The 22,598-nt window shown below is 43.2% G+C and overlaps 1 protein-coding gene and 1 long non-coding RNA gene across 5 annotated transcripts; one reads left to right on the forward strand and one right to left on the reverse strand.

Moving 5' to 3' along the window:
- Positions 1–656: 656 nt before the first annotated feature.
- On the reverse strand, positions 657–19,545 carry OPTN (optineurin). 4 transcript variants are annotated; one of them, XM_063323608.1, is made up of 14 exons: positions 19,393–19,545; positions 18,385–18,564; positions 16,359–16,561; positions 13,608–13,766; positions 12,132–12,208; positions 9,882–10,013; positions 8,675–8,759; positions 6,492–6,607; positions 5,682–5,831; positions 4,544–4,637; positions 3,713–3,871; positions 2,892–3,022; positions 1,849–1,928; positions 657–1,616 (listed from the first exon to the last, which is right to left on the reverse strand). In XM_063323608.1, exons 2-14 carry the CDS (start codon positions 18,548–18,550, stop codon positions 1,495–1,497), a joined length of 1,674 nt encoding a protein of 557 aa, XP_063179678.1. In that variant the 5' UTR covers positions 18,551–18,564; positions 19,393–19,545; the 3' UTR covers positions 657–1,494. The 4 variants fall into 4 exon arrangements, with proteins under 4 accessions (XP_063179678.1, XP_063179675.1, XP_063179676.1 ...); XM_063323605.1 differs by having other exon boundaries at positions 9,882–10,016; XM_063323606.1 differs by having other exon boundaries at positions 9,882–10,016; positions 18,385–18,561; positions 19,393–19,530.
- An 11-nt stretch (positions 19,546–19,556) lies between these two features.
- LOC134510376 (uncharacterized) lies at positions 19,557–22,160 on the forward strand. The gene is made up of 3 exons (XR_010069586.1): positions 19,557–19,695; positions 20,835–20,947; positions 22,056–22,160. It is a non-coding gene; the product is annotated as an uncharacterized LOC134510376 (long non-coding RNA).
- The last annotated feature ends 438 nt before the right edge of the window (positions 22,161–22,598 follow it).

Consider the following 22,598-nt stretch of genomic DNA (forward strand, 5'->3'; position numbering starts at 1 on the left):
TCCCAGTTCTGGCAATCAGAAAGAAGTGGACTGGCCACCAACGGACCTTGCTGGTGCCTCTCGGTGAGCCAAACAGACCTACCACAGAACAAGATGGCACAGATTTAACTACTGGGTCGTAGCAAGTCCTGGCATATTTGCTTCCAGAGATTATGGCTTGAACAGTGAAAATGAAAAATAAAAAATCTTTCCCTACACCAAGGTTGGCAGATCGGTCCAAAACCGCATGAAGGCTTCCTTCCAACTGCGTGGTGCCAAAGTGACCAACACTTTCTTTTCTTCAGCAGGAAGATGATGCCATAAGGAGACACCATTTGGCTGCTCAGAGGTTTTCATGCATCTCTTATTCCCTTCCCTGCCAGTTTCCAACAGTGCAAATGTTAGTTATTTGCAAAAGACATTCAACTCCTCATGTGCATAGATCCCAGCAATTTGCTTGAGTTGTTTCCTGCCATTCAAGCTGGTTCATATTTTGTTAAGAGTTGTGTATTTTCCTCTTTTATGAAATGGCACGTTAAGAACTGGGTTTTTTTTGAGATGAAAACACCAGGGAAGGCAAGAACAGGACTAATATACTACAGTTCTTTGTACAAGAGCTTTTCAGCCACAGGTATTTGCAATCCTCTTTCAGCCTCCAAAATATCCACAGGCATAGATAATTTTATACTTACAATAGATTTATTTTGAGATGTGAAAATCCATTATACTCTTCTCTTTAAATTAGGTTACATCCATCTCAGCGCTTTCTAGCACAATACTGTACAGGTTCAAATCAATTCATTATAATAAAGAAGAATCAACACAACACCTTAAAAATCAACAGTTCTATAAAACCAAGTGACTTGGGTACACCAGGAGCTACATATATCAGACCTCAATGATCTATTTTAAACCTTACCCACATCTGGCTAAAGCAAGAAGTTACATAAGCCATCAAAAATTTAACATCAGATTAGTACGGTCACAAGGGCAGCAATAAAACTGCCATCTGGAGAAAGAGCAGGGTTCATTTCAAATGCTCGATGAATACAGCACTACTGCATTTTGTTGAAAGCTCTCAAACAGCTTTTGTAATGCGTTAGTTTCCTGATCTATAGTATAGGAGAGATGAAGTATTTACAGGCTCACAGTACTTCAATTGATCAGCATGTATCTCATCTCCGTTCTGACTTCAGTGATTGAGCCCTGTTTTGCAGGCTAGCCATAAGAGCACATCAGGGGAATGTTCCTTAAAGATTTTATAGCAGCAGACACACTGGGAGTTCTTTAACGCATCCATGTTGCTTAACCTATAAAAATTATTTTCCTAAAGCAGATTAAAATAAGATTAGTGAGTACAGGGCAGGGTAGGAGTTTTACCCTTTTCCCATTGAATTAACGAGAAAAACCCTGAAAACCTCCTTCACTGGATGTGGAAGTTGAGCATTACTCGAGCAGGAAGAAGAAAAAAAAAAAAAGTGAAATTCCAGAAGATGAAGAATTGGAGGGCATCACTCAATTAATGCAGTCCATAACGTGAATCTGCAGTGTGTCCAAATCAGGGAGAATTTCTTCACATTTGGGACATGAATACATTGAGATATTCTGCTGCTCTCGCCAGTCTTGACCACCAGTTCCTGCAAGCAGAGAAGATAACTGATTACCTGTTATTTTATTTGGTTTTTTGTACTCTTTTTGTGGAGCAGTTGAAAGAAGATTGGTGGCTTGGTCCTAATGGCCAGAGAATCATACTCTCTGCAGCTACCCAGTTGCCAGAATAACCACAGGGGAGCCGGGGAGCTGCTTGCAGCCAAGCAAAGCTGTTTTAAACTGCACACAGCAGGGCCTGGCCCCATGAGCTTACAGTACCTCTTTGGACAAGGCGAGGTGAGCGTTCCTGATCTGGTGCCCTGGCTCCGTGGCGATTCTGCATCTCCGCCAAAGAATTTCTGAGAATAAAAAAAAGAAAAAAAAAAAAAAAAAGTCAAGGGCTCCAAAAAAAGACTGAACAAAAGGTTATCTCCCCTTTGTCTCCAGAAAATGTACAAGGTTTCAAAATAAATCAAAGGATTTGTAAGTAAATCATGTCAACTGGTCATGCATTTAGTTCACAACTGCTGCTCAGAAACAGGACCTAGAAACGCTGCTGCTTTGTGAGATTGTGCCAGAGTCCTGCTGAAATCGGGGTCACAAAACTGACACCATCAGGATTTCGGCAGCTACACACCTAGGGATCTGGGGCACACTCCTCTGGAAAACTCCAAGGGCTTTCAGCTATTCAGGGCAAACTGCAAATTTGATTAAAGCAGAAAAGCAAGTTATACCAGAAAAAGGGTTCGGTGCACAGTTAACGTGACACGTAACTTGATTCTAATTCTGGGCACTCTTCTTGTACTCATGGCTTCCACGAGATGAGTGGAGGACACATGGTTAACGTTTCTTTTTTCTTTTTTACAGCTAGGAGTGTTAAAATGATGCAATTCCACAGTATCACAGTACTTGAAACTATGCGTAATCACTTACCACTACCACCTGGAGAAGCAGCAGATATCCCTGGCACACATGCAGCAAACTTAGCTGCAGATTCACCACTAAAATTGAGGCCAGAACCCAAAGAAACTCAAATGAATCAGCAGGGAAAATTTATCAAGTATGAATCATCCAAAGTGAAAGCCTGTTAAGGCACCCAAGTAAGAACTAAGACGCCTTACAGAGATTCTACTGCAAAATTAAAATGAGAAGTCAGCCAACTAATTTTTTTTTCCTCTTTTAAAATTCAAATTAGCCAATAAATAAATGTCTACAGAGCTGTTTGCCTTTCTACTGAGGTGCTAGCAAGACAATGTTGGTCAACTCCAGCACACAGGGTAACAAAACAGTCCAAAGGCAGCTCAACCAAAGTCTGTTCTCACCGGCCAAGATCTTCAAGGTTTTGCTGCTCTTTTAGCAGATATGCCAGCTGGACAGCCAACTGCTCCTTCTCCTCATGGATCTTCTCTCTTGCTGCCCGCTCAGCATGGAAGTCAGAACAATAGACCTCCATCTGATGAAAGAAATGAAATCATGCTGAGAATTTGTAACTTGGACTGAGCCATAGTCATATATCAAAATAGCAAGTCTCTATCATAGCCTGCATCTACTCAAAACACTCCTACAGCACCTATACACTGCAAAGTGAAGATCTGCACTACTTACAGGGTGAAGAAGACTCAGTAGTTTCTAGATTCTGTGTAAGATACTTAAAGTATCTTATCTGGGACAGTGCTATTGCCCTCTGCTGTATAGGAGCAGAAACGAGGCATAGACAAGTCACTTGACCCATGACACAGACAAATCTGTGTCACAGACAGTGGAACCAGGCCAAGATGCCAGTTCTGTGCCGTAGATGGGAGGCATACCCTTTTTAGTCACTGTTTACGCACACTGGTTTGAGTAAAGTCATGCCTAAAACATATGCAGTGATTCTTCAGACAGTGGTTTCAAACACACAAACACATCTGTTCCCAGCTTTTGTTTGTTGTGCCAGACTCCAGCATACACAGTTCGTCCTACAGAACCATAGGATATGGTGGTAAAGGCTCTGCAGGGATCTGCAAGGCAGGCCGTGTAAGAGAATTATGCTTTGGAATTGAGGAAATGTATTCAGTATTCCAGAGTGAGCTATTAAACACCTCCTTCTGGTTTCTGAATATTGGGTGGGGGAACTAGCCAATTTTGTAAGAAGAACTGATACCTGAGCACGGAGCACAGTCATGGTTTCCAGGTCCTCCTCTTGCTTAGCAATAATCTGCTTCATTTCATCTATCTGGAGCTGCTTTGCAGCAAGGGCTTGTTCTGCCAACTCCACCTTTGCATTCAGTTGTTCCACCACAACTTTATCCACTCTGTCCAGCTGAAAGAAAGAACTATCGTTACAAGAGGAACTCAGAATATGACCCTGCTTGAAGTGAAAATTTGCTTCTTACTCCTCCTGCCCTTGGAAAAGCTTCCAATTTTGGTCATCAAAGGAACTTGGACTAAGACAGCAGTGGTGATTGATATTTTAATTTAAAGATTAGTTTTTGAGCTTTCAAATACACTGTATCAAGTTAAAAGAGAACTCCCCAGTGGACTCTACAAAGGATGTTCTCCCACTTTCCAAAATTATACAGAAGAATCTGGCACTTCCGTGGAGCCTCAGTTATGAGCAGGCCCTCACAGTGGCAGGCACTTTATTTAAGATTACGAAAATGTTTAGAGGTCTGCCTTCCCATATTTACAAATTATGCTGCAGGAACACTAATATGCCTTTGCATATCACTGATCTCTAAGGACTGGACTCCACACTGCACTGCAGACTAGACCACACCTAAAAAGCACTATGGAAGTACTGATGTGTGGATAATGTTTTCTATAATTGACAGCACAGGATCTACGTTTACCAGAGCAACGCTGCTATGTTGCATGCTATATTATGTGGAAGGGACCACAATTGTTTCCTGCCCAAATTTGTTTCTAAATACGTTCTCCTATCCCTTCCCACTCCCCCCTAATTAACTATGAATTCTTCTTGTTTAAAATTTACCTCTTTGAGTTTCATTTCATCGATTGTTTTCGTTGCCTCAGTGAGTTCAGAAAGGAGTTTGCTATACGCATCCTGCAGGCTACTACATCTTGCCCTGTTTATGACAAAAAAAGAGATGAAAGTTTGAAACACTTAGAAATTCTTTGAAATCTAAATAATCTGTTAGAATTTAGAAAGAAGCCACTACCAGCTCCTTGCAAATGAATCTGCACTTCCAATGAGAAAAAATCATGCTCCATTTCTCAACTTCTCTCTTCCAGTGAGTTGTGTGCTGCTCCATCCATGGACTGAGTCCAAACAAATATCTTTACTGATTGTCTGCATTTCAGATTGAAGAATCCATCACCCAATATTTTTATATCAAGTTCACAAATTCTGTTCAAAATTTAACACCTCTCTTAAGAAGACATCCAAGTCTTGAGACTTCAAGTGAAAGAGAATTCACCAGGAGAAGAACCAGGCACAGACTTCAAGATAATGAGCAGCTTCTGAAGCAACTGAAGACAGGTCCTTCAGGCGGTTCAGCCTCTCTGTACAGTTTGGATGGACATTTTCACACTCCTTACATGGGCTGCATGTGGAAGGCCGCAAGGAGCCAGAGCAAACAGTGAGTCTCTCTACTTCAGCTTCACTGCATACTTACCTCTCCTAGTGACAAACGTATTGTAGCGACCGTAGAACTCTTCATTAATGTCACTTTCCCATCTTTGTCACCATCTGCCTTGTGCCTACTCTCCAAGCTGTGGACACATTTACCCCTGCTAGTCAGTGGGACAGCTGTTTTCACTTTTCCGTTTCCTGTGCTTGTTTATTATACCTGATCCTATTCTATCGTTGACTTTGTGACAAAAGGAAGATAAAAGTCAGAGCTTACAGCTCAGATTTTCCTAAGTAAGTGAGGTGTTCACTAGATGAAAGGGTACAGTTTGGGCCTAATGTGGAGACTCCAGATTCAAAGTGACAGACATAGAGGTGAACGCAGGTGTCTAGTTCAGACTCTACAAACATAACATGATTTCAAAGGGTGCAGAACACAAAACTCGTATTTCAGATTAAATTCCTCTTTGACCAGGTTCCCTTGGACTTCCCTTCCTCACAGACTATACCTTTCTGGAATATAAAACCAAGTCATACTCACTTTTCTTCATGTGTCTTGGCTTGTTCCAGCTTGACCTCTGCCTGCATGCTCTCCACCTGAAGTTCCAGCTTCTTGATGGTGTATATTAGCTGCTGCTTCTCCTCCAATTCTGACGCAGCCCCCAAGCTTTTTCTTTCCAGTACTTGGCATCTGACAGAACAAAGAAAAAAGGTTGCTCTCTCCTGTTCACCTTTTCCTGATGGATTTGGCACCCTATGCACAATACAAAAATAATCTTTGTGTGGTTCACTTTAGCTTATTTTGATGAGAGCAAGGAAAAACAAAAGTGAACCTATACACAACCATCAGAAAGCAAAGCTACTGAAACCAACACTTTCTTACTATTATGAATCTCAAAGAACTGGAATTTGACACAAAACTAAGTGAGGGTCGTGTAACCACTTTTATAACCTATACAGTTGGTCTTCAAAGTACAGACAGTTCATGTAAAAAGGGTCAGAACGCAGCCCCTTGGCTTCTTCCCCTAAGACGAGAACAGGGATTGATTATGTGAAGCAGCAAACAGGAAAGATTTGCCTTTACATCCAAAAGGGTTAAAACCCAAATCTTAAAATTCAAGGCACTGGGGTTCTATTTGTAGAACTAGGTTGGCAGCTCAGATTTTCTGACAATGACTGTATTTTTGTACTTTCATCTCCACTTAAAAAGAAGGACCAATCTTTTACAGCATTTCCCTGAAACAGATATTTAAGTTGGTATTTGTAGACCTGGTGAGTTTCCCAAGGTGGGAGTTGCTACACGAATATATACTGGATGTCGCAGCAGAACTTTTATTCTTCCGAAACTTACTTTTCTTGAAGCTTCTTCTGAATCAATTCTGCTTCTTTTAACTTCTCATGGGCTTCCTGAAGCTCTTTAAACAGAGCACAAACTTGCAAATTCAGGGTTTCTACTTCACTGCCAACCTTTTAGGAAAAAACAAAAGGAAAACGACATATGGACAATTCAAGATCGGAAAGTCACAGGCTAACTAACAGATCTAACCAGGAAGTATCATTCTTTCTCTAGATAAAACAGTGTAATTCAGTATGCACCGTTACACTCTATACTCAGTAATAAGGCCTCGTTCCACAAGGCTTCACAATTACCAATTATTCCTAAATATGGCAGAACCCCATTTTGACTTAACATTTTCATAGAATCCAGGCGACTCAAAGACAACACTATTTCTGACTTCCCAGCATTGGCTAGAAGACACCTCACGCAGATCTGCATTTTCTTCCTCAGAGTTCACAATTTTAAACACTCATGAGCAAAGCAGGCAGCCTTAGTGATTACCACCATTCCCCTACGCAGCAGTTACAGTCTGTCAAAGAAATATAAATAAACAAATGATCCATCCCTAGGTAGGCTTCCACTGGCAAAAGTCTGACTTCTAATAAAACTGCACTGGGAATTCTTGTTCCCTGGTCTTCTTGTTCCATCATAATTCAAGATGTTTTACCTAGTTGGAACACAATCTATCCATGCTTCTGGAAAGCAAATCTGGCAGCCTCACTGAAAGAAAAGGCTAACCCGACTCAAAAAATCCCACCACACCGTACAGACTGTCTCTCCCCAACACCCATTTCTTAGCCTGCCCAGGAAAGGAGCAACACCTAAATCACAACCTCCTAGATCTCTGCTTCTGGGAAGCTTGCAAGCAGTCTCCCAGGGAAGGCAGAGCAGTAACTGCAGTGGTGGTGCTTTAAGATGACAATTGTCCTGAGACAATCAGGAGACCTGGCTGAGATTAGCATCCAGCTGTGGTTTGGCAGAGGATGTGCTCTATCCTCTTCCTCTTCTCCCCCAGCCGCTCCTCACTCTCCAAACAGAGACAAAGCAGCATTCCTTCTCTCCCAGGATGTCTTCAAATGCAGAGCCCTCAAATGGTCCGCAGTGCACCCTCACATTGTTTCATTAAAGATCTGCATTGTACAACAGGAGGAGATAACATGAGCTCCTCTGACAAGAGCCCTCTAAAGAAACCCGACAGCGTATAAATGGAAATAACAAGTGCCATCACAATGATCTCCCTATGCTTACCTCAATATCAGTACTTAGATGAGAAGCATCTGGCTCAAGCTGTAACTCAGGCAAAGTTGAGATAAAATACTGGAAAGAATTAACTGAGACAACATCTGCTTTCCTTAGAAAGGACATCTCTTGGCCTGACCACAGACTAGTCTTGTTTAATTAAGCCAGCCCTGCCCTAAAATACTTGTCCTGGCCTTCAGAAGGGTACAGGTCTCCTGTAGATCCCACAGCAGACTCGTTAGCCCCATGCAGCACCTCAGATAACTCACGCTACCTCATAGACAGACATGCTTAGTTGCCTCTATTATGCAGCTGCACTGAACCTGAATGGATCTCCACTGCTACAGGAGCTTACATGCTTACCTCACATAGACACACCCATAAATTTAGGTGTCTGTATCTGAAGCTGAATCCCAACCCCAGCATCCATTCAAACCCTCAACTGAAAACAACAGGACTGAATTTGCCTGGGACTGCGTCTCAATCCAAGATAGTTATGTCCCACCATTGTAATACACCTCATCAAAAACATGAAAAAACCCAAATCAGGTGCCATATGTGCTCCACATTTAAAATCTGTTTTACAGTATGCTGTCACTGGATTCTGATCCAAAAGCTCACCTAGCTAGCAGTAAGGAAACTCACCCAGACTTTCTGGAGCTAGAAACGACTACATCTCTCTCTTGAGTGGACGTGGACGGAGCAATGAGATACACTTGCAGTTATGCCATGCTTCCCTCATTCTTGGCCACCAATCTCATCCCTTTTTGGTGGCTAGCGTAATTTGGCACTACCTCTAACGTGGACTGGAGAGTTCAAAATTCACTTCCATACCCTGTGCAGGATATTTGCCCCTTGCTCCCTGAGTGTGAGTGGAAATCTAGGCCCTCAGGTTGTTGGCCTCAACAAGTAAGCTGCATGTTGTTAAATCTCAGCTCAGGAGGACAGGTACTTACAGCCTCTGAACCTTCCTCTTCTTCCTGTTCAGTTTGTGTGCCACTCTCCAGACAGTTGCTGTTTTCCTTCTCCAGCTTTGACAGCCTGGAAAACAGGAGGAGACAATAATGATGGATTTGGCCTATATTTAGAGTGGGATTGTGACTACTCAAGTGATGTACTCTCTTTCTAACATCATAGCCTCACATGAGAGGCAGAATTGAAAGCACAGACATGCAGGAGAGCCTGCACAGTCATGGGGGTTCCTGAAGAACACAGGACACCCAGCATGTATATTTAATTAAGACGGGTGTATAAGTCTGCAGGTGTGGGGAAGGACAGTGACATTAATTCCACAGCGATTGATCTTTGGTACAGTCCAAAACTGCTAATCCTTTGGAAATGGGTCAGTCTGTTAACTGAATCCAGTAATTAATATTGCCTCTATTTTTTTCTGGTATTTTCAGAGGCTGAGGTTTCTAAGAATCATTTGGCTATGGCTCATTACCTCTTCTAGGAAGACCAGGTAGAAACAATTACCGTGACACCAACCCTCTCATAACAAATAATGTCCAGGAAGTCCTAATCTGTATCGGTGAAGTGGGGATTTCGAACAGCTACTGCTTAAGCAATTTTCCATGCCTGAACAGTCACACCAATTTATACCAATATAACCGAGATGAGACGCAGGTCTCAGTGAAAAAACTCTCTCTTAGAGAAGTTTGGAATTAAACTTATTTTAGACATTTCTAAGGAGCTTTTGCAAGCTCACACATTGCTAAATGTAGCCTGCCAATATCACGAAGAGGACTGTGATCCCTGTTTTATACATAGTAATTTGCTTAAGGCCCCACACACAGGTGATTCATGCAAAAGCATGTAACTGTGGAGGAGTGAGTGGAGAGAACATCCTCAACTAATCATCATACCATCCTGACATAACCTGGGGAAAGTTTGAACCCAAGAGGAAAGGGGTAGTTTGTCTTGATCTGTGATCCTACAGGAAATAATAATAAAACATGGAAACTCTTTTGCCCACGGAAGAGAACCTGTGGTTTATCCCTTTAAGGACTACCACAAAAATAAGTCATTGCTACTGAGTGCTTGGGAAATTCCCCGTCCAGGTCACACTGATATTTCAGCTTGTCTCTGATCAGTCACAGCCTTGGTAACCGTAGCAGCCCGAAAGAGAACAGCTCCAAATGTTACAGTGCACCTACTTCATACCTCTCTTTGTGATCCTGCAGCTCCTTCTCCAGTTTTTCCCTCTTCTGAGTTTCATTTCTAAGGCAGCAGAGCAGCTGGCTCACAGTTAGCTCCTCAGACTCCAAATTCTTCGAGTCATCTACAGCTTTGCTCCTGCTTCAAACCAAACCAGATATAAATGACAACAGCTAGATTGTACTAGAGCACTCCCTTATTCCTAATTCTGGGACCAGTCTGAGAGGCCACCATTTCACACAGTGCTGAAAACCAACTTTCTGGGCAAAGGGCTCATTCCCAAGAATCAAGACCTGCCCACAAGCCACTAGCCAAAGTCCCCGTCCATGCAAATGCAGTCCTTGCTTTGCGCTGTGCTGAGACAGTCCCCCTCAAAGCTGCAGGAACAATTTCGTACTTAAGCAAGGAAAACAATAGCAGTCAAGACAATACAAAACCCAGTGCATTTATTCGAACCTACTTTGCAGCCCTTTCTACAAAGTGCTGCTGTCTGTTCCCAAAATAACATTTTTTTCCAATGACACATGCAACATTTCTTATCTCTGTCTCATTCCTTTCCAGGAAAAGAAGGCATGTTCCACTAAAAATGGTCACCATAAATTGCTTGCTTTTTCAGAAAGAAAGTCTCTTCAATATTTCCACCTCCCTTGTATTCTATAGCTCTTTTCAAAAATGCATTATGCTACTGTAGAAGTGAACCAAAGCAAATAAAAAACTACCCAAAAAATAAGGTAAGTTAATTTCCTCATGATAAAATACTGTATTCCATTCTCTCCATTTTTATGTCCATCTAGACACAAAGTCAAAATCCCCTATGTGGTAAAATAGGCAGGTTATATACACTGTATGTTTCAGAAGCTCAGCTGTAAAACAGCATGCGTTTAAAACTTTCCTGTTGTAGTTCAGAACAGAAAGTAAAGCATAGTTGTCTCTGTGCTTCCGAGAGCTAAAAATCTTTGGTTAGCAAAATTCAATACCCCAAAGACAGTGTTCAGCCAGGATATTTTAAGTAAATAACTTTTACCAGGGGATTTTTAGTGCACTGTTCTACTCTTACAGAAATAAACGCGTCCTGAGCGGATCACATTTCTCTGAACCTGTTAACAGCACCAGTCTAAAGTTTCAATGCTGGACAAAGACACGTGGTGACACAGAAAATATTTCAAGAGGTACATATCCCCCCTGTTCTTGTAGGTACTGTTCAGTTACTCATCAAAAGGTAACCAAGTCCACAGAGAATGTCTTCTTGTCATCAGAGAGTTCTCACACACCACCGCTAATGACAAGCTTAATGCTTGCAGCCCAGTCTGTGGTCAAGAGACTCTCTCAGTTTCATCCATAACTGTAACTTTTTTTTCCCCCCTCCAACTTCTTAACCACATACTGAGAGACTACGTGATTACATAAAACGCTGTTCGCCCTTGCCGTGATGCAGGGAGTGACAACCTGTACCTGGAGCACAGCTTTCTGGCCTGCTATGCCCTTAGCATTTTCTATATCCTTTCCTTCCAAAAGGAAAACCCACAAAGTAAATAAGAGAGTTCAGCCACAACCATCTAGCTGCTAAATTGGACAGTATCCAAAACGGAAAGTTTAATAGTATCAGCTGTCTATGTCCATGAAGAGTAAAGGTTCAGCTAGGGGCAAGAAAGTCCCTTGTGCCCTGGAGCTGATGTAAAGATCAAATTTTGAGAAGTAACCTAAACAGAATTCTGGTATCTTAAGCCTAGTAACCCGAAAAATAAGGACTACGTTACTGCATGTGTGTCTGCTCCACTGTGATATACTTTATACCAACCACACACAAACAGAACAGGCAGGTTCAGATCAGAAAGACTACAAGACCTCTGATTCTCACCAACATCACTATAATTGGGTAGAGGAAGGATACTCTATTAGATGGTCTCCAATGACTAGAAGGGAGGGAGTCCCTGCAGCATCTATCTTTATCTTTTCTGTTTGGCCTCCCTTAAAAGCCTGAAAAGTTGGCAAGTCAGCAGGTACATAAATGCCTGGCCAACTGGCCAGAATATGCACTCCCTCTTGTCAGCTACTGAAAATCAGACAGAAAAATGCCAGAGAGCTGAGGGTCTTTATGACATGGTAAAAAAGTAGAGCTACTGCAATGGTGGGATGCAAGGCCACAGAAAAACAGGATTTTCTAGTGCATTCCTCATAGAAAAATGTTCCCTCACATTGAAAACAAAACACATTGCAGAAGTCTGAATCACACACATCACACAAGAACCTACATACATGTAGACAGCAACGTTACTGGTCATTTCACCACTAGGCTCTTGATGTTCCTTTGCAGTTCTACTTATTTCTTCTTCCTAGGAAAGAAAAAACACAATTAGCTTGGTATTTGGACTAAGCAGGACACAGTTCTATTTACTTGAGTTAAGGAAGAAAAACAGGGAAAACTACTATCACAGCAATAAAAATAAATAAAAACACAAAACTCCCACAGACCAGTTTCATATTTGGAAATTCTTAACTTAAATACTTCACATGCCTTTCCCTGTATCTCTTCTGGACTGATAAAGAGGAACAACAACGAGATTTGGCCTTCTTTTATCAGCACCTTCCATGGCCACTCTCCCCTATAAAGATGACTGGGCACAATATAGCAACAGCCAACATCGCTGCAGGTGGCTTTAAATATAAGCCTAAGAACCACGCTCCTGCCTCCCAAAACAACCACTCCTCTTTCCCACTACAAAACTCACTCCTTAATCTTTGTAACCCAAAGGAGAATCTTTGTAGCAAAAAAAAAGGAGAATGCATCCTTGAAGGTTTCCTGCAGTCTGAAGTTTTTTCAACAACTCCAAACAAGTTTTAATAAATTCTCTTAATTTCCTGTTGCACTTGTACTTTCCGGAGAGGGATCTGCTATTATGGGTATATTGGAGACCCACATTTTCACATTTCAAATTTTGCCTGAAAATTTTTCAGATACAAAACCAGTAGAAAAAGTAGATTTTTACGTCTTTGGGGAACACTCTACAGCTTTGCAATTAGTTTTGTTTGCCTGCATCTCTACATATCTGTCAGTAGAAAGTGAGCCCCATTCTCAAAAGAAAATACCTCCTTCTATGCATAAGTGTTGCCCTTAATAAAACAGGAATTCCCCCAAGAATTCCAAACAAGGTAAGACTCTTAACATTTTGCGTTAGTCCAAAGTCATCTGCTGGACCATGTTGGTTTTACCAGAGAATATTTTTAGTGCAATGAAGGCTACCTATGAAATTAATTTACTTTGAGCATGAAAGTGGAAGGACAAAAATAAATTCCAAGTCCTTTACCACTACATCTTGTAACACACAAGCACTCCATGTCAGGTAATCTAAGAGACTATACAATCATTTATGTTGGAAAACACCTTTAAGAACATCGAGTCCAACCATGCAGCTCTCCTCCCAAATCCACTGTGCCTGCATCTTGTGTCACTGCTGTTGCTGTCAGTTTGCTGTTCCCTCCCAAAGAGGCATAAAGATTTTTCATTGACATGGGAATAGATTCACCCTTTCCACTAAAGGAAGACAGGATGCCAAATACCTCGCTGTAGAATGTCACAAGTAAGCATTGTCACCATAATTACGCTCAGACCTGTCTTCCTCATCATTTAGCCTGGTACAAGAAGAAAATTAAGTTTGCAAAAAAAGGAGGACTGAGCTGGAACCAAAGTTTCTGGCCACAGGTCACCGTGTTCTTTTTATTCCCCTCACTTACACTCATCCCGATCTCCACAAAGGAATCCTCTGCTGAAGAGATGTTCAGCTTGACCTGCAGTTCTGAAATGATGGCTAGCAGATCTGCCTTCTCAGCCTGGAGCCGCTGCACCTGGGATTTCAGTTGCCTCACTTCCTTCTCAGGAGCCATACCTCCCTCCTGGGATAAACAAACCCTGCATTAGCCAACCAAAAGGAAACACCAGCCAAGGAGCACAGAGCCTGAACATAACAATGGTGTCCCGCATCCCTTCTTCTCTGGTTAGGTTTGCCTGGAAAAACCCAGTGTACAGATCCCTAAACTAAGCTTTGGTCCCCTAGACAGCAAGAAGTCTAAACTGTGAAACCAAGTTAATCAAATGATGAGCATCATGCTTCTGGTTCTCTCTGAATGTATAGATAATTAGGATGTAAATTCCGCCTGAATCTGTGTCTCTCACTACCATGTAGGGTCTCAGCCAACCTACAGAATTATCATCCAGAATTATTGTTTTTCCCCCCATATCCTTATTCCTCTTGTCCCAAATCTACCTAAGATTCTAGGGAGAAAAGGCCAGTGGGCAGAGAGCTTTTGCACGCACACCACTTTCAGCCTTTCCCCACCATACAACTTCTCTGTATCCCATCTCCATGTATAAATCTCTCCCTGTATCCCTGACCTTCACACAAAGTCCTGTATCCCTTCCACAAAGCCCCTGTCCCTCAGAGACTCTCCCCAAACTTAAACTCTCCTTCCAGTCATGACTGTCTCCTTTACCTTCTGCCTCTTCTCTTTCCCCAGGATCCTCAAAACCCCCTCTTAAGCCTCTACATAACCAGGAAGCCTCATTGTTTTCTTGCCTTTAAATGCATCTCCCCATTATGAAACTTTCCCTGTGAGTTTGTTTCTTCCTTATTTTGTAATCCGAGTCTTCTGCCTCCTGGAAATGCCTTTATTACACCACATACCACCAATGTAAATTCTGGACAATTCCTGGAGTCTGGATTACATTCTAATCTACCATTCATGCCAAATCTCCAAACTCTTGCTTTGCTGACAATGTCTCCCATCCCTCAGTACCATCCCACCCACCTGACTTGCTGCTGTCTTTGATTTTGTGCTTACGCTGTAAGAGGATGCAATTAGAGCCAGATCCAGTGAAGGAGAGCTTTACAGCAACCTGTGCTAACAGAGGTATAGTTTTGAGAGAAACCCTCCCATGAGTGCTGGTTTATCACTAAGGAAGGCAACACAATAAATCTGTGATTTTGAGTGAACCACAGATGCCACTTAACAGCGGCAACAGACCATAGCTTATCTCAGTTAATAGTAAAACACAGAGGTGTGACAAATTAGACTAATTTTAGATTAGTCTTTCTGTTAGAGGCAATTTTTTCACACTCTTTCTAAACAATAAAAAAAAAAAAAAGAACTAAAGTAGAAATAAAGCATTCAAGAGAGAACATAATTTTGGCTTAAACAACACTATCAGCCTGAAAATCAGAAATGAAAATGTTGCTGTTTAAATTACATTACCATTGGCTGAAAAAATTGCAAAGAAACATGGAAGAAGCAGGGCTTACTCTATGAAGCTCTTGAAATAAGATAATTAAAAAAGATTTTTTTTTACTTTTTATTTTTCTGGATGTTGGATTACTTAAGCAGGTTGGATCACTCTGTCAATAACCTACTTTAAGTATTCAAAGTACAAGAAGTTCTAAAACAGGTAGAAGCAGAATAAGTCCTCTACTTCCCCTGAGTTTCCTTGAGAATCCTGAAATGCAACTTTTACCCTGTAAAGTAAAGATTGTGTAAGTAGTACTTACACAATCACACTATTTATATGTGACTTTCTTTCCCCTTGTAACTTCTGAACTCATTGGCCAATTTTGATTTACATGCTGAAAAATTTCTTACAGGGTTCCATAAAATAGTCCATCAGGGGAGGAAAGGAGAGTCTACTAGTGTCTCCATTGAGAAAAAGGCTAACATACTCATACTTCATCAGGTAACAGAGAATCCACATGGGTCCTGGAGGTACGAGATACACAGATGCATCAGTTTGGCTCTGCATGAAACTTCTCGTTAAACACCCCTTCACGTGACCATGTGGGACACAAAGCAGGTTTTGTTTTAAGAGGCTTTTTCCATAGGTGCTTTCAGTACTACCTGCAAAATGTTGCCTGGCTATTAAGCAATCACCTGCAACATTAGAAATGACGTGTTACGGAGGGACAGAGGAAGAAAGCTCAGTCAGACTCAAATGGGGCTGCAGAAGTACAGATCTGATCTGACCTCAGCAAAAAAGCTTTCATGAGAGGGCAATGATACAATAAAAATAGATGGCAGGTGATTTTTTTTTTTGCTTACATGTCAACTTCTCCCTAGAAACACAAATACAAAAGCAATTAAACAATCATGAGACAGATAATATAACAAGCAAAAGGAAGAATAAAGTCAAGAAATACCCAACAGTAAACAAAATAAAGAATGAAAAGTTAGCAAGAAATGTTAATTTCTAATGTCAAGAATGTTAATTATTAGTGTTAATTAGATGTTAATTAAAATGTAAATTATCTCAGGTGGGGCACAATTACTACACTCTGAGAAGACTCACTTTATAAAATAAGTCAGGCCAAGACCTCTTGTTAAAGCATAAGGATAAAAATGGAGATGTTAACAAATCTCCAAACCTCCCAGTGGGCTGAAGGGACACGAATACTCCAGGCTTTCAATTTAAAATCATGTCAATCCAACCAATTCCTTATTTACCGTTTCAGCTCCTTCTTCTCTTTCCTTTAAGCTCTGAAGTTGTTGCTGTAGCTGTTCATTTTCAATGCACTTGGCTAGCAAGCACTGCTTAGCCTCCTTAAACTTTAGCTCGTAGAATTCTCGCTCTTCTTTCTGCTTCTCTCGCCAGATGGAAAGTTCCTCGTATCGGTCCTTCATAGCTTGGTTATGCACCTTCATGGCTTCTAAACGACAGCCAGAGACAAGACATTGATTCGCATTAATACTCTGTCGATGAAACAGCAGATTTCCACTACATTGAGCTCAGGATTCTTCAGTATCAAATGGGGTAGCAATAATTAGCTACGAAATGTGAACCTCCTCCTTGTGTACCTTAAATACCAAACCAAAACTAAACTTATTATAGTCTGTTAGCGCTATAATAAATCGCATTAAATCCACTGCTGAAGTCACATGCCCACACTCTCTCACTTCTTGACTTATTCCTAAACAAAGGAGGAAAAGCAAGAAGTATTGTTCACAAGAGGTACCTTGCTGCATGTGTTATTTACATGATCAACCCAAATGAAACTACTGCATTGAGATTCTGAAACTACTGAGATTTGGTAGGGAAAACAGACATCCTAGATCGGTAAATTACTGCATGAAACGGATGCTATGAAATCGAAAGTCTCAAATACGCCCAACAATGCTCTACTTGAACATTTGGTTAAGACTTGATCAAAAGCATTGAAAAAATACACCCGACAACTTACAGCAAAGTCAATCCTCCCTGGCTGGGAAGCCATGCACATGTAACAAAGTCAGCATGTAACAACATCAGTCTCACTATTGCAAAATGCTTACAAGATTTTTAGGAATAGTCAACGAAAGTATTTCAGACTTGCTTTTTTTAAAGCGACAAACTCAAAGCCAGTTGCTTGAAAATCTTTTGCACATTGTATTTTCCAGTAACTTCCATTACGTCCTGATGTCATACTATAAACCGCCAACAAATCCTTCAGGTTATGTAAATAAATGTAGCTCTGGGGAATGATTCTGCAAGGTATGAGTTACAGCAGCTGTAAATATGGTCCCAAAACATTATCTTGTATAATAAAGGACCTTTTAGCAAAATACCAGAGGCTCTTCTAGAAACAACTTTCCTACTAGATACCCATGAGACTCAAGGCAGAGAACTTGGACCAGATCCAAAAATGACTCAGGCAGAATTTAAACACTAGTGTAAAATCACAGCACACAAGATACGCGACTCTCTGCTCTGCTGCCACATAAACAGTGAGGTACCTCTGTCTTCTACACAGAAAATTCCAAATTCTTTGGGCTTTTGCTTTACCAATTTTCAAAAAAATACATATCCGACACCTAAACTCCTGGGATCCAGAAGCAAAGCTCTCTCACCTGAAAGGCTCAACTCATCAGGCATTTTCAGGGAAACGTCTTGGTTTCTCCCAGATAGACCCTGCCATGGCCACCGCTTCCTTTTGAAGTACAGAAGGTACTGCCACATCTAAATGTTCATAGTTGTTACCACACACAGGGTAGGACTACCTGCTCTGTTTCCCCTCTCTCTGCCCAAGAGGATGCAGCTCCTTTCAGACAGCATCCTAACCCGAGCTGTTCTGTGTGCTGCAGAACCCACCCCTCTTGATGCAGCTATAGTATAATGGTAGTTTATCTGTAATGGAGCTGCCCAACTATCCTAAAATACAAAACAAAAAAGCTTTTAGAGGTTGATAAGCAAAGAGCATATCATAGTACAAGATTTTTCACCTCGTCTCCTAAAATATACAATGCTATATTGCTTATACATGTAACTCTGAAGCAAGTAAGTCACCCATAAATTGGGCTGTTCTCCCCCTAATCTTCCATACTGGTTCAATTTGATGTGCTCTGTCAAACTGGCCTTGCCACTTGCAGAGTCATTTATACAGCAATTGCTACCCAAGTATAAAATGTTAGCCAGCAAGGGCAAACGAGCACTGAGTTCATACTCATAGGACAAAAAAATCCCACAGAAGACTCCGCAGTTCATGTGCGCATTCACCTTTTAACTCATTGTTCTCAGTGATCAGTTCTTTCATCTGTTGTACCATCTCTTCTGGGGTGTAGGTACTAAGGGCAGGAGCAGCCATGCTGTCTGTTCCGTTTTCCATTTTACTCCTGGCACGCTCTCCATTTTCAGCAGGACGGCTCTTCAACTTGCTGGACATCTCTGAAGCATCTACTACAAGGTTTGCAAAGAGAAAACTCTCCATTTCTTGACCAGTGAATGTTTATAAAGAAAACATAAATGTACCTTCATTTTATTCAGACAAGCAAGCCGCATGTCTTGTCACAACACGCAGGCACCTCCTAATCCCTCTGACCCCGCTACACCAGAGTATCCCTGAGTCCCCATATTCCATTAACCCCTCACGGGACTCCATGAATAAAGCAACCGATACACGAAACGTCTCCTCCTCGGGAGCCCCCTCCTCTGGGGACGAAACACCCAGAACCCCTGTCTCACCTGCTCTCCCCTTTTCCCTCACCAGACCCGGGGGGTCGCGGCCTGGCAGTATTTTGGGAACTCGGCAGCAGCTCCCGTCCCCGAAGAGAGCGGGCTCCCACACCCGCCCGGCCCTGACAGGGCCCGGGCCGCCGCCCCCTTCCGCCGCCCCGCTCGGCCCCCGCGCGCGCTGACGCTCCGTTTCACGCCGAGAATCCTTTTCTGCTGATTTTTAACTTTCATTTTCGCTTTCTTGTCCCTATTTTTGCCTCCTCCATCGCACACCCGACACCCCGCCGCACTACCGTGGGGGGGAAGGAAGGCTGATGCGCCCGCGCCCGCCTCTGCCCGGTCACGGCCACTCCGTCCCGCCGCACCCCCACCCCCACCGCCGGGTCGGGAGGCGGCCTCCGGGAGCCGCAAACCGGCGTTTCCCCAGCTTGCCCTTCCCCGGCCCGGCCCGGCCTCCCCGCAGGCCCACACCGGATCCGCTGAGTCATCGGGCGAGCCCACCCACGGCGACGGCGAGGGAAACCGACCACCGTCCCCCCGCGCCGGGCTTACCTCAGGGGCGGCCACCCGCCCCGCTCACCCTCCTCACGGCGCGCCCATGGCGGCGGCGGCCCGGCTCAGCTGACTGTCCTTCCCCGCCTCCGCCTCCTCCTCCTCCGCGGGGATTTCCCGAGCTCCGCGCTGCCCGCCCACCGCCGGCTCGGCGGCAGGGCTGGCTGCAGGCCGCCCTCCGCTGCCAGGCCTCCCGTCCCACCTTCCCTCACAGACCGTCCTCCGCCACGGTCCCCGCCGGGCTGGTAGGCCCTGGGCTCCTCAGGGCGAGAACCGAAGGAAAATCCCCCGAGGAGAAACGAGGTCGTGTGGGGAATCGTGGGTCTCCACAGGAGAAGAAATGAAGACTAGGGGATATGGTGGAGCAGAGAGCTGTGTCAGGAGGGGCGATTGGGAAGGGCTTCTTGGTGCACGAGGCCTAAACGCCGGGATCAGGCAGAGGGTGTGAGATGAACAAAAAGGAGTGCTTTTTGCTCAAGGCGTAATCATAGAATGGTTTGGGTTGGAAGGGACCTTAAAGATCATCTAGTTGCAACCCCCCTGCCATGGGCAGGGACACCTCCCACTAGACCAGGCTGCTCAAAGCCCCATCCAGCCTGGCCTTGAACACTTCCAGGGATGGGGCATCCACAGCTTCCCTGGGCAACCTGTTCCAGTGCCCCACCACCCTCAGAGTAAAGATTTTCTTCCTGATATCTAAACTAAATCTCCCTCTTTCAGTTTAAAACCATTCCCCCTCATCTTATCACTACACTTCCTGATCAAGAGTCCCTCCCCATCTCTCCTGGAGCCCCTTCAGGTACTGGAAGGGGCTCTAAGGTCTCCCTGGAGCCTTCTCTTCTCCAGGCTGAACAACCCCAACTCTCACAGCGGAGGTGCTCCAGCACTCTGAGCATCTTTGTGGCCTGCCCTGGACCCGCTCCAACAGGTCCATGTCCTTCCTGTACTGAGGGCCCTAGAACTGGAAGCAGCACTGCAGGTGGGGTCTCACCAGTGCGGAGAAGAGGGGCAGAATCCCCTCCCTCGCCCTGCTGGCCACACTGCCCTGGATGCAGTTGGCTGCGGTAATGATGTTTTAGCGATATGGGGATGTAGGCCATTAATGGCTGTCAAACATCGTGGCTGGATGCAGTGCCTGTTCCGGGAAGTCTTTACAAGCCTGATTCCTGGGAATGGAGTTAGCTGGTGCAGTTTATGCCGCACAGTCCCAGTGCTTAGTGACTGTCCTTAGCAGGATACTGGGCTGGAAGGACCCCACAGGGCTTGTTCTTAGGTAATAGGGCCAGCTATGATATTTCTGTTCCTTTGTTTTCAATGGAAAGAAAGTCATTTTAGCTAAAATGTCAGCTTTCTATGTAGAAAATACCAATCTTTCATTAAATAACTGCATGGCTTGAAAATAAGCTCTTTTGATTTGAAAATGCTGCTTTGATATCTCCTAGGAGCTATGAATTGTCTGCTGTTTAATGAAGTCGTGCCTTTCTGCGGATGGCCTCCCCAGCTGCCCTCCAAGTGCTGCAGCCAGGGACTCCCCAGCACGAGGGGAAGAAGAGAGGTATACGGTGGATGGTGGACACTGGCAGGGAGTGATCCTTTTACAGCTGAGGAACTTCAGCATTCAAACTGAGGGTGCAGGTTACGAATCTCGCTAGAAATAAAACCAGAAAACATTTGGAACCACCTGTGTAGTAAAGATAGCAGGTCTGATAGCAGGTTTATGCATGCTGAGCCCATAATCAATGTATTTTCTGCTTACACTGCTAACAAGTGGAATCCGGCTCCTTGCAGGTACACTGAGGCCTTCTCTGCTTGCAGGAGTGAGATCTCTGAATTACCGTCGTCTCCTATCACTGCATCCATAGCTGGTACATTAGATGGGAATGTATGGGAGTTAGAGGGGCCATAAAGGTAGCTTCTGTGACAATGAGGAGCAAAAATACTAGCAGCTCATCACAGCTCTTTTATTTGAGCTCTGGCCTAAGTTCTTGCAAACTGCAGGACCTAACTGCGTGTGCAGCAAAAGCGAAGGAAGAGCAACAAAGATCAACAGTTTTACTTGTCAGTGCAATTTAAAGAAGTGTTTCCTATTTTATTACACTTCTGATAGCTGTTTGTTCCCACAGTAATCCCAGATCTGGTTTTAGTACCCAGAATTCATTTTTGGGAACAGATTTTATTTAGACAGCAACTATCCAAGTTTTGGGGGAGCAATTTAGCATTTTGATGTGTGCTTCACTGCCAATAAGATCTATGTATCTCACAGTTCTTCAAAGAGATCAAAATGCAAGAACAGTCCTTGCTTGCAGTTGTAAAATGGAGGGGGTTTGCTTGGGAATCAGAAGTGATATATCTGATTCTAATTGCAGTGAAACATTTTGCTTTTTAAGAGTGAAAGAAAAATGAAAGTCCTTGTAGATAGGGGAGGGAGAAAAATAACCAAAGAGGCCTTGTGAAAAATGAAAAAAATGAGACAATTCAAGTTTTTTACGTAAAAGGAAAAATTGCTTCTATATAAGGAAAATTGTTTGCACAAAACTCTTGTTACACATCAGGATTGTGGGAATACAATGGAGAAAACAGTTGTTTGGGCCCACCTGTTTTATTCAGATGATTTTTTTCACCACAGTCTCTCATGTGATGAATTTGTTTTGTCTGTTCTGCAGGTGATGGGTAACACACAGGAGCGGAGCATCTTGACTCCATGAAGGAAAGAAACTTTTGCACTAACTCTGCCAGTGAGTGGTCTGAGCTGCTGGGCTGAGTTATCAGTAGCTCATCTATCTATGCGGTATTGTACAGACGGTAAATATTTTGAGGCAAGACTTACAAAAGCATCTCTCTCCCCAAGCCACTGCATAACATTTGCTTGCAAAAACAGACATCGGTCAGCTCTGGGTCTGATGGCTCAGATTCAGTCAAGTTACTTAAGAAGTTCCCTTGCAGCAGCTGAGCCATGGAAACAGACTTTGTGTACACTCTTACTCCCCAGCAAATGTGAGATAATGCAGCTTAGCTTAGTCTGAAATGAGGGAGGGTTGTTCTGAATTATCTTCACATCATCCTGGGCTAACAGCTTGGATACTGTTTTGCAGTTGTCCAGGAACTGAACCCTGAGAATCTAACAAAGCTGGGACTTGAACTTCAGAAAGCTTTGATACAAAGAGCGTGTCTCTATGTATATATCTACGTATATACACATAGGGCTT

This window comes from Chroicocephalus ridibundus, chromosome 1 (assembly GCF_963924245.1).
Source record: "Chroicocephalus ridibundus chromosome 1, bChrRid1.1, whole genome shotgun sequence".
Lineage (NCBI taxonomy): Eukaryota > Metazoa > Chordata > Aves > Charadriiformes > Laridae > Chroicocephalus > Chroicocephalus ridibundus.

What these genes read in the sequence shown, in the direction of transcription:
- OPTN (XM_063323605.1), bottom strand. Translation starts at nt 18,550, where the DNA reads ATGTCCAGCAAGTTGAAGAGCCGTCCTGCTGAAAATGGAGAGCGTGCC. An exon ending in TTGTGGAGATCGGGATGAGT is followed by an intron (nt 12,209 to 13,607) that starts GTAAGTGAGGGG and finishes TTTCTTTCCTAG; the next exon opens with GAAGAAGAAATAAGTAGAAC. An exon ending in CTGCAGGATCACAAAGAGAG is followed by an intron (nt 8,760 to 9,881) that starts GTATGAAGTAGG and finishes CCTGTTTTCCAG; the next exon opens with GCTGTCAAAGCTGGAGAAGG.